General features: G+C 40.3%; 1 protein-coding gene across 1 annotated transcript; it reads right to left on the reverse strand.

The window, feature by feature from the left end:
* Positions 1-761: 761 nt before the first annotated feature.
* Positions 762-13,840, reverse strand: SRPRB (SRP receptor subunit beta). The gene is made up of 7 exons (XM_042460577.1): positions 13,628-13,840; positions 11,364-11,458; positions 10,883-10,960; positions 8,520-8,602; positions 7,927-8,063; positions 4,260-4,314; positions 762-3,308 (listed from the first exon to the last, which is right to left on the reverse strand). Exons 1-7 carry the CDS (start codon positions 13,761-13,763, stop codon positions 3,092-3,094), a joined length of 801 nt encoding a protein of 266 aa, XP_042316511.1. The 5' UTR covers positions 13,764-13,840; the 3' UTR covers positions 762-3,091.
* Positions 13,841-14,225: the final 385 nt, after the last annotated feature.

Below are 14,225 nucleotides of genomic sequence, written 5' to 3' on the forward strand. Positions count from 1 at the left end.
CTGGAGTGACAAGACTGGCCTTCTAGGGTTAGCTCCACCTATGTGGGGTCACCAGAAGGTCTATCTTTTTACTTCCTGCCTATGTAGAGTGAATGGGAGGAGCATAACCCAAACTACAGGATGTGGGAGGTCTTATCTACTGGGAAATCAAGGTTTGATATTTGAAATTTATACTTTTTTTGAACATTTTCAAACCGTGGATGCTTGAATCCATGTATAAAAAATCCGTGTATCAGAAGAGCCAACTGTATTCTAATTTGTTATATGCTGATAAACTAAGGGGAGGAACAGAAAGCTGGATTGGGGCTGCAGCAATGCCATGGTCCCAATCCACGTTTTTGCTGGTCCAAAAAGAAGCAGTAAAAAGCCACTCCTTTTTGTGCTGGCAAAAAGCTGGCTTTTCCCGCCCCACTTCTGAGTTGTGTGTATGCTATAAAGCCAGCTTTTCATGCCAGTCTGTACCAGCCCTAAAATTGCTACAGCAATTAACATCTAAATCTTATATCAAAATAAGATCCCACAATTTTTTTCTGTGTTAAGAGATTTACAATCAAAGAACAAAGAGCATTAAGAAAAACTGTTATTCAGACATTAATTAGAATTATTAACCACTCTAACACAACAACTAAGGCCCTCTCACAAGCTTAAAGCCCCATACTTGAAAATGTACTCTGATGTAAATGCAGTACATCTTCATCTTGTTTCTAGAAAACATTAATGATGACAAGGTATCTGAGGATTACAGAAATGCCAGTCAAAAATTCAGTCACACATTTTTATTTACAGAAACTTGTATAATAATTAAAAAAAAACATCTCATACCTCTTTGCAGCTTGTAAATACAGTATGTATAAAACAGCTTCTTGCATCTGGAGTCACAGGCTTAATGGCAAACAAGAGGACACATGGGCTGAAATTTTACTCTTGTTGTGTGGTCCTGGCAAAAGGCTTAGGATGTGAACTCTGTTTCAAAGGAGAGCTCAGTATCAGCACTGTTCCAGAGCTCAGGAATAAGATGTTTCATGTTCAAATGTCCAAACTCAGTTGCTCAGAAGTACAAAATTAATTCTCATCAATCCACAAACTGGAGGAAATGACGAGAGAGCCATTATCATGGCACATCCATATGGATATTGCTAGATATATGCAAAATCCTATGGCCTAAATCGAATTGCTATCCCCATTTAGAGTAAACTGGATGATACTAATGGAGTAGACTGAGTAGTACTGGTGAATGGTAAGCCAACACATTTGTAAATTCTGCTAATTCAATGGGTATATTCTAATTGAGACTAGCAAGTGGAAAGATAGAGCTCTCTCATATAATATGAAAACAGATTTTTCACATCAAATTTACTACAGTAGTAGACATGTGTCTGTGGATGTGTGATAACCAGGCACCAGTAGTAGTAACTAAATTGTGAGGATTTTTTTTAAAGGCATGGATAAGTATTAGGTCTCAGTCCAACTGATAGACCCAACTAGAAATGAGCCACTGAGCAAGCTATTGAATCAATTGTGTAAAATCCATTTGAGAGAATGGTTCCACTTTAGTTGAGATTACTAAAGGATTTAGCCATATAGTTGCATGCATGTATGCACACACACCCATTTCTCCTGCTCAAACAGTAGAGTTCACTGCTGGGACATGCAACTCATAGGCCATAAACATCTTTTATATTTTATGAGTAAGCCCAAAGTTGTAATATATTAAAAGAAATTCTAATCAACTTTTTCTGTTATAAAAATAACAGCAAAACACCAATATTTAAATGGAGTATTAAGGGTTGCTGTCTTAATAATCAAGCACAGATAGAAATGGAGTTCTGGAGAAAAAATTCATGACAGAAGCACCTTCAAACTGCTGTAGGACTGACAGATCTTAGGGCACTGAGGGGAGATTCATCCACCAAAACGTAACATTCTCAGAATGGATATTCAACTTTTCTTTTTAATGTTTTCAGGTTACTTTAGCAAGCTCTGAAGGAATCAAGCTGAAGAATGGAAGGCACTCCAGCTACAGATGTATCAGCTATTGGATTCATTGCAAATAGTGCAAATCAATCCAAACATTATGTAGTACGGTGCGCCCGTGTTATACGCAGGCGCGCTTTACGCGGACTTGAGCGTATGCGCTCAAGCAGCAGGGAGCACGCAGGGCAGCACATCCCATTCAAATGAATGGTGTGTGCACCTGTGGTGCCCCGCATGTTCCCGCGCCGCCGTACATGAGTCCCATTCAAATGAATGGGTCTCCAGCATACACGGAATCGGCCTTACGTTGGGGGGGGGGGGGTCCGGAACGGATCCCCCGTGTAAGGCAAGGGCCTACTGTACATCATTTCCATTCTCACTGGAAAAAAGTGCTCAAAACCAGATAGATTTTCCTCAGCCAGATAGGGTTCCCAACTCTTTATAGAAAATATTTTGGTCTGTTTCACAACAGCAACACCAGGTAACTACAAGCCAAGTAGCAGAAGAACAGCCATGTCAGACATTGTACACTGTGTCAACCCCTGCTGATGGATCATAACAGCAAGCAGTACATTGCCTTCACAAGGGCTCATACTACCTTAGGTAGAATATATTTTATTCAATGAAGGGTACTATAATGCTTCCCAGAAAATGAAAAGGAGGAGGAAATAAGGTGTGATGATTAGGTAACTCCTCCTCCTCCTGAGCTACTCAGATAAGGAAGACAACGGAAGGAAAGGAGAAGCAGAGAAATTCCAACCATGGAATAATAATGGGAAAGATCTCCTATCTCTCTTGCAAATTTCATCAACATAGAATACCCCACCCCACAAAGCCTCTCTAGATAAGGCATTGGAAAACTGCTGAGGCAAATGAGAAATGGAAGCACAAAGATGGCTTACACCTGGCTGGGATTTGCCTGGAGACCAGAGATCCCTCAACAATGTTACAATGAACAGAATGTAAGAGGCCAAGCAGAAACAACCCAGAGAAAAATGGCTTTTGTCACTGCTTCTTCATCCCAGATGTTCTTGGGAATTCAAGCTTTTTTTCATGAGATCCTGTATACTATTCCAATTTAGTTTTCCCAGTGGGTGCCTTGGTTGCTTCCTTAAACTCAGGCAATTTTTGCTAGCCACGTCTCCAACGCTTCAATGTCAGCACTATCCTCTTCTCCCTTACTTCCTCTTGCACTGCATTCAACAAATTCCACTTTCATGGGCAATTGAGAGAAGTCAAATTCCTTGCCCTTCTTCCCAAGCTGAGGTGCAGACCCAGAGCTTGAACTATCCAGTGTGCTTGGGGCAGCTGAGAGTGTCACTCGTAAGGTATTGCTATTGAAAAAAAGAAAATAAATTTACAATTAACAAAATAATCCTATGCAAAATTAGAGGCTGAAATCACATGCGACATACATCTCATTCATTCATGCTAAACTAGCAATGAAGACGTTTTCTTTTAAGGCGGTGTCCTACCTTACTAGATCAGAGATGTGTGGCCAAAATTTATGAAAATCAAGCAATTATAATTACATTATATCTGGGGTTCTTAAAATCATTGCCTACTTAAGAGACAACAGTACAAGCTTCATTTTACATGGAGGTGGAAAACTGTAAATGTTTTCCCTTAGCTTCACCTTTGTAATACGTTGGTAGTTCTGGTGATAAACACACCATGATGATAATCTGAATAATGATTTTTTAAGGTTCAATATCCACTGCCTATTCATTCAAAATAGCTAACATATAACTGAGATAATGCAGATTTCTACCAACCTAACCTGAGTTACAATACTGCCACCAGCTGGAGAATAATTCAAAGCAATTAATTATTGAATGAATTATAATGAATTCATGAATTAAGAATCAAATCACTAAGCCTTCATCCATACTCCAGAAATAATCCAGTTTGACACCACTTTCATTGCCATGGCTCAATGCTATGAAATTCTGTGAATTGTACTTTTGTAAGACATTTAGCTTTCTGTCAGAGTTCTGGTATCACAACAAACTACAGTTCCCAGAATTCAATAACAGTGAGCCATGGCAGTTAAAGTGGTGTCAAACTGCATTATTTCTGCAGTGCGAATGTAGCCTAAGAATCATCTGGATCAAAGCAGTATTTCAAAAAGGTGAGATGTCCATAAACTGACTTGATTAAACTGATTTCTATGCCGTTATTCCTTTTGCTATCCCATTCCAATGAACTTTCTACAGGCAGAAAACAAAGACACCAAGAAGGGCACATGAATGAGGTCTGAGAAGACAACTCTTTTCAACACTTACAGTTCTCTTTCAAGTTGTTGCTGTATGAGTTTGGAAGATTTTGCCATTGTAACATCTAAGGAAGGAACAAATGTTTACATTATACTACACATTCTCTTGAGTTATTTTGATACTGAATAATTCACACAAATCAATATACATTCCTATACACAAAAAAAAGACCTAAAAGACAGCAGTACCTACAAGACCACTGCACTTATTTCCCATGCAAGCAAAGTTATGCTCAAAATTCTGCAGCAAAGACTCCTAGCATACATGGATTGAGAATTTCCAGAGATGCAAGCTAGATTCAGGAAAATAAGAGGCACTGGGAACCATGTAGAAAACACATGATGGATAATGGAGAGCCTCAGAGAATTCCAAAAGAAAATTTACATGTTCTTTATTGATTGCAGCAAAGCCTTTGACTAGAAAGACCACAAAAAGCGATGGAATGCTCTCAAAGAAATGGAAGTGCCATTAGATCTAACTGCTCTGATGCACAACCTATATCAGGACAAGAGGCTGCAATAAGAAATGACCTAGAGCAGGGGTAGGCAACCTTTTTGAGCCGGGGGCCGGGTTGCTGTCCCTCAGACAACTGGGGGGGGGGGGGGGGTGGCGGGGGGGGGGGGGGCCCCCCCCCCGGGGGCGGGGGGGGGCGCGGGGGGGGGGCTTCCACCCTCTGGGACGGAGCCGCATGCCAGGGCGGAGCTTCCACTATCCAAGGGCGGAGCCACATGTCAGGGGCGGAGTTTCCACCCTCCGGGGGCGGAGCCACATAATAATAATAATATTTGCAAGAAGCTACTAGGCAATGCCATAACACAGGAAAAATGCATGCACACTGTCTCAACCCAGAAAAGAGCAAGCAAGTCCATGTGGGGGGATTTTGCAAAGAGAATACCAAAGGATAACAACAATAATAATAGCAATATTTGCAAGAATGGAAGCGACTAGGCAAGGCCACAAAACAGCAAAAAATGCATGCCACTGTCTCAAACCACTTTCTTTCTCTCCCTTCCTCCCTCCTTCTCACTCCCACCCTCTCTCTCTCTCCTCTCCCTCCCACCCTTTCTCTCTCCTCCCCTCCCTCCCTCTCTCTCCTCTCCCTCCCACCTTCTCTCTCTCCTCCTCCTCCTCCCCTCCCTCCCTCCCTGCCTCCTCCTCCTTCCCCCCGCCCCTCCATTTATAGGAGGGAGGGCGGAGCCAGGAGGGAGGTGGATGGCGCCCATTGGAAGGCCCGCTGCAGCTGCTGGAGCCCCGTTTCAGGGCTCCGGAGGCCGCAGCAGGCCTCCTAATGGGCACCGCCATTTTGAAGGGCAAAATGGCGGCTGGAGCGGCCGAAATCGGCGGCGATTTCGACGGCAGGAGGGACCGGCGGAAAGGTACCCGCGGGCCGCATCCAGCCCGCGGGCCGGAGGTTGCCGACCCCTGACCTAGAGAAACAGAATGGTTCCCAATCAGCAAAGGGGTTTAGGTAAAGCTGCAATCTATCATCCTATCTATTCAACCTGTATGCAGATTATGCAGAGCAGGTTTAGAGTCAGAAGAAGGCGAAGATCAGAGGAAGAAACAATAACAAGATATGCAGATGAAACAATACTACTAGCTGAAACCAACAACAACCTGGAACAATTACTAAAGTGTAAAGATATACAACTGAGCACTAAATTTAGAATCATTCAAGCCATCATATTCCTCATGGCTATGTACAGATATGAGAATTGGACAATTAAGAAAATGGATAAAAAGAAAATAAATTCATTTGAGATGTAGTGCTGGAGAATAATGTTGAGGATACCATGGACAGCCAAAACAAACAAATAAATAAATGGGTCCTAGAAACTATCAAGCCCGAAATCTCCCTGAAAGCCAATTGCTACTGGGTACTCTTAATTACAGTCAGTGTGGTATAGGGTTTTGAGTGTTGGACTACTATAGTGGAAACTAGGGTTCGATTCCCAGCTCGGCCAGAAAACCCAGTGAAATACCTTAGGTAAGTCACACTCTCTCTGCCTCAGGGGAAAGAGATGGCAAACCTACTGTGAACAAATCTTGCCAAGAAAACCCCATGACAGGTTTGCCTTAAATAAATAAATAAAAATTTTATTTATATACCGCTATTCCATAGATCACAGCGGTGCACAGCATATTAAAAACAGTTAAAAACAACAATATACAACAGCAGTCAATAAAAACATAACATCAACACTCATACAAAGGCTGAAATGATGGAATACATCACATTTAGGGGAGAAGAATGACAACAAGGGTCACCATATGTCAGAAATGACTTGAAGGCACACAATACACACACACACACACACAATTACACTGTACAAATCGTTCAGATGAAAATATTCAGCAGTTATAAAAAGGAGAGTTGACAAGTGAAGACTGGAGAAAAAAAGAATCATCTTTTGTTATCTTTGTAAGTAAATGGACGCTGAAACTGAAGAGGCTATGCAAGAAAACACAGGGCTACAAAAATCCACTTACAATCCATTCCAGTTCCCGGATTAAATAGCAACCATATCCCATTTGCTTTATTACAGTTTTTAACTCTACAAACTGTCTTTAATACTATTGCATTTTTAAAACTTACATTCCTTGGCCTAATTATGCTTGTTAATCCCAATTATAGAGCCAGAATGGTATAGTGGTTTGAACACTGGACTATGTGTTTGAAGATCAGGGTTTGATTCCTTGCTCACCCATGGAAACCCATTAGGTGAACCTGGGCAAGCTATAAACTCTCAGCCTCACAAAACCCCATGATACATTCACCTTAATAAGTCAGAAACAACAACAACTTTCAATTAGTAGATTCCATGAATAGACCCATGAAATCAAAGGGAACTTGATTAAGTCAGCAATTATGTGCATTCATTCCATTAATTTTACTCTAGGTTGACTCATTTGGATTTAGCTCTTTATTTAATTTAATTTAGGAAAATTTATACTCAAAGGTATGACTGCCATTTCCCACTCATAATGGTATTATTATTTAAAGCTTGCCACAAATTATAGATGTAATAACAGAAGACTTGTTCTCAGCAAGAGTCTGCTTTTTGTTTCTATTTGATGGGACTCAAGTTCTTCAAGAGATTGACAGGTAGATTTAAGATATAAAAGGCTGACAGCCACTGGTCCAGAATACAGGAATTTGATTGCACAGATCTGATTATGTTTTGTAACCCATAATGAATGCAGACTGATAAAGTATGTACCACTTCTATCAGCTGGCTTTACCCCCTCCGCCAACACACACATACAAATAAAGGATTCAGCTGCAATGGTATAGTTCAGTTATTTCATCTTTTAATGTAAGTTGACAAATATTATCATATTTTATTCAGCTGACTCAATTTACTAGTCACTTCTCATCACAGCAGCAACCAACATAAAAAAAACCCAAGGATAACACCCACCTATTACAATGGGGTTGGAAAGAGGTAGAGGATACATCTGCTGGTTTTACAACTGTTGTTTAGCTTGGGGGGATCCCCTTTGCCAGCAGCCTAGGCATTTCAATTCAGTATGATACACCACAGACTCATGTGGGTAGTACATAACTCAATATGTGCAAATACATCTTAGGCAAAAAGAAAATATGAGAAAATGCCAGTCAAAGTATCTGATAAACAAAGAATCACCATTTTGTTTTCAAGTAAATATGTAGTACCTTGCTTATTGCAGGCTATTAGCAGGGGAGGTGCATTTTTCATCAGAGTGTTGTCAATCAGAAGCTGGTACAGGAATTCTGCTACATCCTTCATCTCTCGTTGGAATGCTATGCTATCTACAACAAACACAATTGCCCTACACAGAGAAAGTATAAAGAAATTAACACAAATGGTGTGGTGCTCCAATGACAGTCTACATATATAACCCCCATGGAACATTTAACATTATGCAAGAAGCACTGATCTTTCACTTTAAATACAAAGATCTAATATTAAGCCTGGGGACAGCATCTCCAAGCTGACACTACAGAAAAACTCTACACAAAAACTTTTTTAAAAAATCCTGCCAGTCTCAAGCATTTCCTCTAGATGTCTGATCTATTGTGTTAAAAAAGTATTTTCTTTCCCCCATGCAGTTGGCCAGTTCTTGAAAGAAAAGGAAACATGGATGAAGCCCAATAAATGAACTGCATACAATTTCATTAGGTGTTTAGGTTTATATATGGAAAGTCTATATGATCCATCCTTAGCAGAGGTCTTATTTGCTTACAGCCTAAAAGTAATGAACATCCAATTCTCTTCCTATTCTTACCTGGCTGCAGCCTTGAACCTATCCAGTAACTGAAGCCGTAGGCTCTCATGGCCAGGAAGATCAATCAAAGTCACACTTGTGTTCTGTAGGAGAAACAGTATATTTCAGGAACCTCTAGAGACACACAGAGGGTTTTTAGACAGAGTCAAAGTAAGCCTACTGTAATCTGTCCAAATATGTGAGTTCTTATCATCAAACATTATCAATTTCATTTAGTTTTCCCACATAACTAATTAAACCCAAATAAATATTTATAGATAAATATTTATTGCATAATTGTTGCTTGCTATTTGATGTTCTTTTGATGCCTGTTTTATCGAACCATTTCCTGTATTGCTATGTACTTTATATGTAATAGCCTACTAGCCCCACCACCTTTCCCTTTTCCTTTTATGTCATGTCTTTTTAGATTGTAAGCCTGAGGGCAGGGAACTGTCTAATTAAAAAGATTGTATGTACAGCGCTGTCTACATTTACAGCGCTTTATAAATAAAGGATAATAATAATAATAATAATAATAATAATAATAATAATAATATAGAATGTGATAAACTGTGATGAAATGAAAAATTTAAATTTGTATCCTAGCCACCAAATATCTAGAGTGATGAACAGAAATCCTGGGAACAATTATACAATTAGACCATGGTAACCACTAACCTTGTTTGCAAAATACTAAGGTGTACATCCAATTGCTAGTCCCAACCTGAATAGACCAATTAAATAAATGGAAATTATGTAAGTGCTCTCACTGATTCAGTGAGTATGCTCTACTACTAATTAGATTTACCGGTAAGTCTGACACAAGCACTGCAGAAATATTCACTATTACTTCTAGTGCTTCATCTAACTGATGTAGATATATGTCAAGTAAGTCACAGTTCTTCTAGGAACATCTAAGCATGAACTAGAATTATAGCATGTTGATAACCCAAACATTCAAGGAAAGCAGCATCACAACTAGCATATTTTTCTAGTTTTGTAACAAAAACAAAATAAAAAAGTGAAGTTTTTATATCCAGTTTGCCTTCCATCAAGGAATTCAAGACAACACCAAGGAAACCCGGATGATTCCCTATCTGAGTACTCAGACCATGTGAGTGGCCCTCTAGATTAGAGCATTTCAAACATGATTAAAGTCCTAAATATAAAGTTAACTTTTGCTTACACAATTCTCAGACATCAGTTTGTAATACCATGTTAGTTACCACTGTGGTTAAAAAATGGCAACAAAAGCACACACCACTACATTCCACTATTTAGCAAAACATAGTCAATCTTTTCAGACTCATCCTTACAGGACTGGATTACAATTGCAAAATGGCACCATACAATGGTGGGTGTTTCACTATTTGTGTGAAGTAGTGGTTCCAGGGAAGTGGCAAAGTTGCATATACAGGTACTACTATTTAAACATCTGTAGGGATTTGTTCGCCAAAGTATCAGTAAGAACAGGGAAATCATGGTAGGTATATACAGCTTTGTTTTATGTATAAAACCGAGAACTGCAATTTATTGTAATCCTGGTTGGTGAAAACAGACCAGGATCAAACAATGATTAACTACAGATCACTCCTGATCATTTTCTTAAATGAAGAGTAGGAAAGAAGTGGTCCTTCAAATGTTAACCAACTATTACACCCATTATCCTTCAACAGGGCTAAAATAATAATGGAAACAGTAACTACTTCTGGAAACCTACAGGTTCCCCATCACCATTCTAAACTATGCTTAGATGGCCATCTGAACTTGAGTAATGAAGGAGTCAAGAACATCAGAAAGGACAGATTAATAACAACAATAATAATATATTGGTATTTCCCACCTCTCCAATGGATATAGAAGAATATCATTATGTATAATGCATTACTAAGCCTTGGCTCTCTCTTTCAACAATGCATCCCGCACCTCACCTCACCTCACCTCAAACCTAACAGCATGAATAGTGTCTCCATGTGATCCTGGGTAGGAATGGGAACAATGGATCCCTCCTACAAAATGTTTAGGCAGGCCTAGCATATATAATAATAGATTTACTATACTGTATGCATGATAGCTACTTGTATGACTTGAAGGCACAAAACAACAACATGCACCTTTTCCAAGAGCAGATAAAAGAATGGCTTAAAAATGCATTCTGTGGGATTCCCACACAACCCTACAAATTTCACTTGTAAGATGAAATCCCCTTTCTTTCTTTTTTCAGATAAAGTAAGCTAAACTTGCATAAGAGCAGAGGTGATGACTAACACCTCCATATTACATTTCACAAATTATTACGATGAAATCCTTCAAGCTTTTAGTATAGCCCATGAAACCATAAAAATATAAGAGAACAATAAGCACACTTTTCCTGTCTTTACCTTATCATTTTTAACTCTGTACAGGGCAGAGCTATCGGTAATGGAAGTCTGTGTATTTCGGAAATTTCCTGTTATCAGCTAGGAAAATTAAAAGAAAGGAATAGTTAGAAGGATGCTATGAATTTCAAATAGTTGTCTTGAATTTAAATATGCAATTTAATTTAACAAAACTATCCTCAAGGAACATACTGGTAATTCTCCCAGCAGAAACAGCTTATCTATATCTCCCATCGTGAATTACATTTACTTAATAAAAATAAAAATTAATGTTATCATTTGATATGATATGGTTCTATTTTCATTTATGTAAACAAAGGGCTAAGATACCTAATAAGGAAACATAATGATTTTTTAATATCTTATTCCCACAGTGTCTTAAAAAGTAGGCTTACACAAAAAGCTTGTCACTTTTTCCAGTATGAAAAAACAATATGTACGTCTGGAACACAGCCAAAAGAAACCAAGAAAGGAGTTCACATACCCTTACAAAGAGAAGAGTTTTCCCCGAGTCACAAAGGCCCACCAGAAGCACCGCTCTCCGACTGCTCTTTCTGGACTGGACAAACTTCCAAATAACTACAGGAAAACATAAGAATTAGGGGACTTTTGAATGCTTATATCCAGGATGATTCATACTTTTGCCACCTATGAAATCAAACTGTTAACACGCATCCACTAACCTGGTTCAGATCTAATGCTACTTCAAGGATTCTGTTTTTAAAAATGAGGATATATTTTTCATAGAACCACAGAGATGAATGAGACCACAAGGGCCATCCAGTCCAACCCCATTCTGCCATGCAGGAACTCACAATCAAAGCACCCCTAACAGATGGCCATCCAGCCTGTTTACAGACCTCCAAAGAAGGAGACTCCACTACACTCCAAGGAAGAGTGTTCCACTGTCAGGAAGTTCTTCCTAATGTTCAGGTGGAATCTCTTTTCCTGTAGTTTGAATCCATTGTTCTGGGCCCTATTATCTGGATCAGCAGAGAACAAGCTTGCTCCCTCCTCAATGTGACACCCCTATTTAAACAGGGCTATCATATCACCCCTTAACCTTCTCTTCTCCAGGCTAAACATTCCCAGCTCCCTAAGTCTCTCCTCGTAGGGCATGCTTTCCAGACTCTTCACCATTTTGGTTGCCCTCTTTTGGACACGCTCCACCTTCTCAACATCCTTTTTTAATTGTGGTGCCGAGAATTGGACACAGTATTCCAGGTGAGGCCTTACCAAAGCAGAATGGAGTGGCAGTGTTACTTTCCTTGATCTAGATGCTATACTTCTATTCATGCAGCCCAGAATTGCATAGGTCTTTTTAGCTGCCGCATCACTTGTTGACTTATGTTAGATCCCTTTCACATGTACTTTCATTCAGCCAGGTGTCACCCATCCTATATCTGTGCATTTTATTTTTCCGCCCTAAGTGCAATACCTTACATTTCTCTGTGTTGAATTTCATTTTGTTAGCTTTGGCCCAGCTTTCTAGTCTATTCAGGTCATTTTGAATCTTGATCCTGTCCTCTGGGGTATTAGCTATTCCTCCTAATTTGGTGTCATCTGCAGATTTGATAATTATGCCCCCAATTCTTTCATCCACTGGTCACTTCTCTCCAGGATGAAAAGGAGCCATTGCTGAGCACCCTTTGGGTTCGGCCAGTTAACCAATTACAAACCCATGTAACAGTTGCATCATCTAACCCAGTGGTCCCCAAACTGTGCCCTTTAAGAGATTTTGGGCTTCAGCTCTGGGGCTGTGAGAGCTTAAAAAGCACAGTTTGGGGACCACAATAACCCATATTTTACTATCAAAACAATGATACCTTTATGTCATGATACCTTTATTACCAAAATGCACAATTACTTATTGCAAGCTTTCGAAGTCAGACTGGCTTCTTCATCAGGCAAACAGAAGAAAGAAATTGAAGCTATTAGTCATGGGCCTGCCTGATCTGTTTCTGGTCCTAGTTCAGATGGTGGGGAGGGCTATGTGCAGGCTGACACCTCCCCATTTGGCCATGTGGTCACTGGTAGATTTTCAAAATCAAGGAAATTTAATGTCCATTTGCAATTCAAAGACGTTTCATTGGAATCCAGCATGTCTCCTACCTTTGTGAAGCCACAGGCTCCTATGTAGGTAGAGAACACTGAAGTTTTGCATCAGGAACACTTTAGGTGATGTAGCGGGAAAGCATGCCAAACAGTGCCAATATTCGGGAAAACGCTTTCCCTTTGTTGGAGGCCGAGGCCTGAGATGGCAAGGTCCCAGGGCACTGGCTCTCTCTACTGGATTCCTGAGGAGCCTGTGGCTTCCCAAAGGAAGGAGGCATGCTGGACTCCAAGGAAACAGCTCCTCTGAGTTCAAATGGGCACTAAATTGCCTTGGCTTTGTCCCTAACTTCTGAACTAGGGCCAGAAACAGAAAACGCATGGCTCCTATCTATGACTATCATCCTCGGTGTTCTCTCTCTCCTCTTTGCCTGATGAAGAAGCCAGCCTGACTGTGAATGCTTGCAACACGGAGCTCTGCATCTTGGTCGGCCCAATGGATGTTCCCGGACTTTGCTATCTGGCCAACGCAGCCAGACCAGGGCTTCCCAACCTTTGGGCCTAAAGATGTTTTAGACTTCAATTCCCAGAAGCCCCCGCCAGTAATGCTATTGTTCAGGGATTCTGGGAGTTGAAGTCTCATCGTCGTCATCATGCCAGCCGCTGAGAAAGAAGGCCGCTGAGAAGGGGACTCACGCAGAGCCAGGAGGGCGAAGACGGCCACCGCCACCGAGGCCAAGAGCTGGGCCTGGGCCGTCTCCGGGGGAGGCAGCGGGGCGTCCTGCGCCGGAAGAGGCCCTTCGCGCGCAGCCTTCACCTCCCCGGCCTCCATCGTTAACGGTCACCTCGGCCTTGCTTTGCCTCGCCTCGCGCGCGGCTGATGACGTGGCCCCCCTCGCGAGCCTCGCCGACTTCCGGTCTCCTCTGCGCACGCACTTCCGTCCTCCCCCAAGTGCATCATGGGGGATGTAGTTCTCTGTGGGAGAGGCTTCTGAGGAGGAGGAAAAGTGGGCCCAGGAAAGGGATCGGAGCAAGACGTTACCACATAAAAACACACTCATAGACACTGAGGAAATAATAATAATAATAATAATAATAATAATAATAATAATAATAATGATAATAATGATAATAATGATATAATTATATATAATATCTAATATAATTACAATATAATTATAATTATATAACAACATATTATAATATCTAATATAATTATAATTGTAAAATAATATAATTATATGATATAATTATATATATATATATATATATATATTATAATAACTAATATAAT

This window comes from Sceloporus undulatus, chromosome 3 (genome assembly GCF_019175285.1).
Source record: "Sceloporus undulatus isolate JIND9_A2432 ecotype Alabama chromosome 3, SceUnd_v1.1, whole genome shotgun sequence".
In the NCBI taxonomy this organism is placed as follows: domain Eukaryota; kingdom Metazoa; phylum Chordata; class Lepidosauria; order Squamata; family Phrynosomatidae; genus Sceloporus; species Sceloporus undulatus.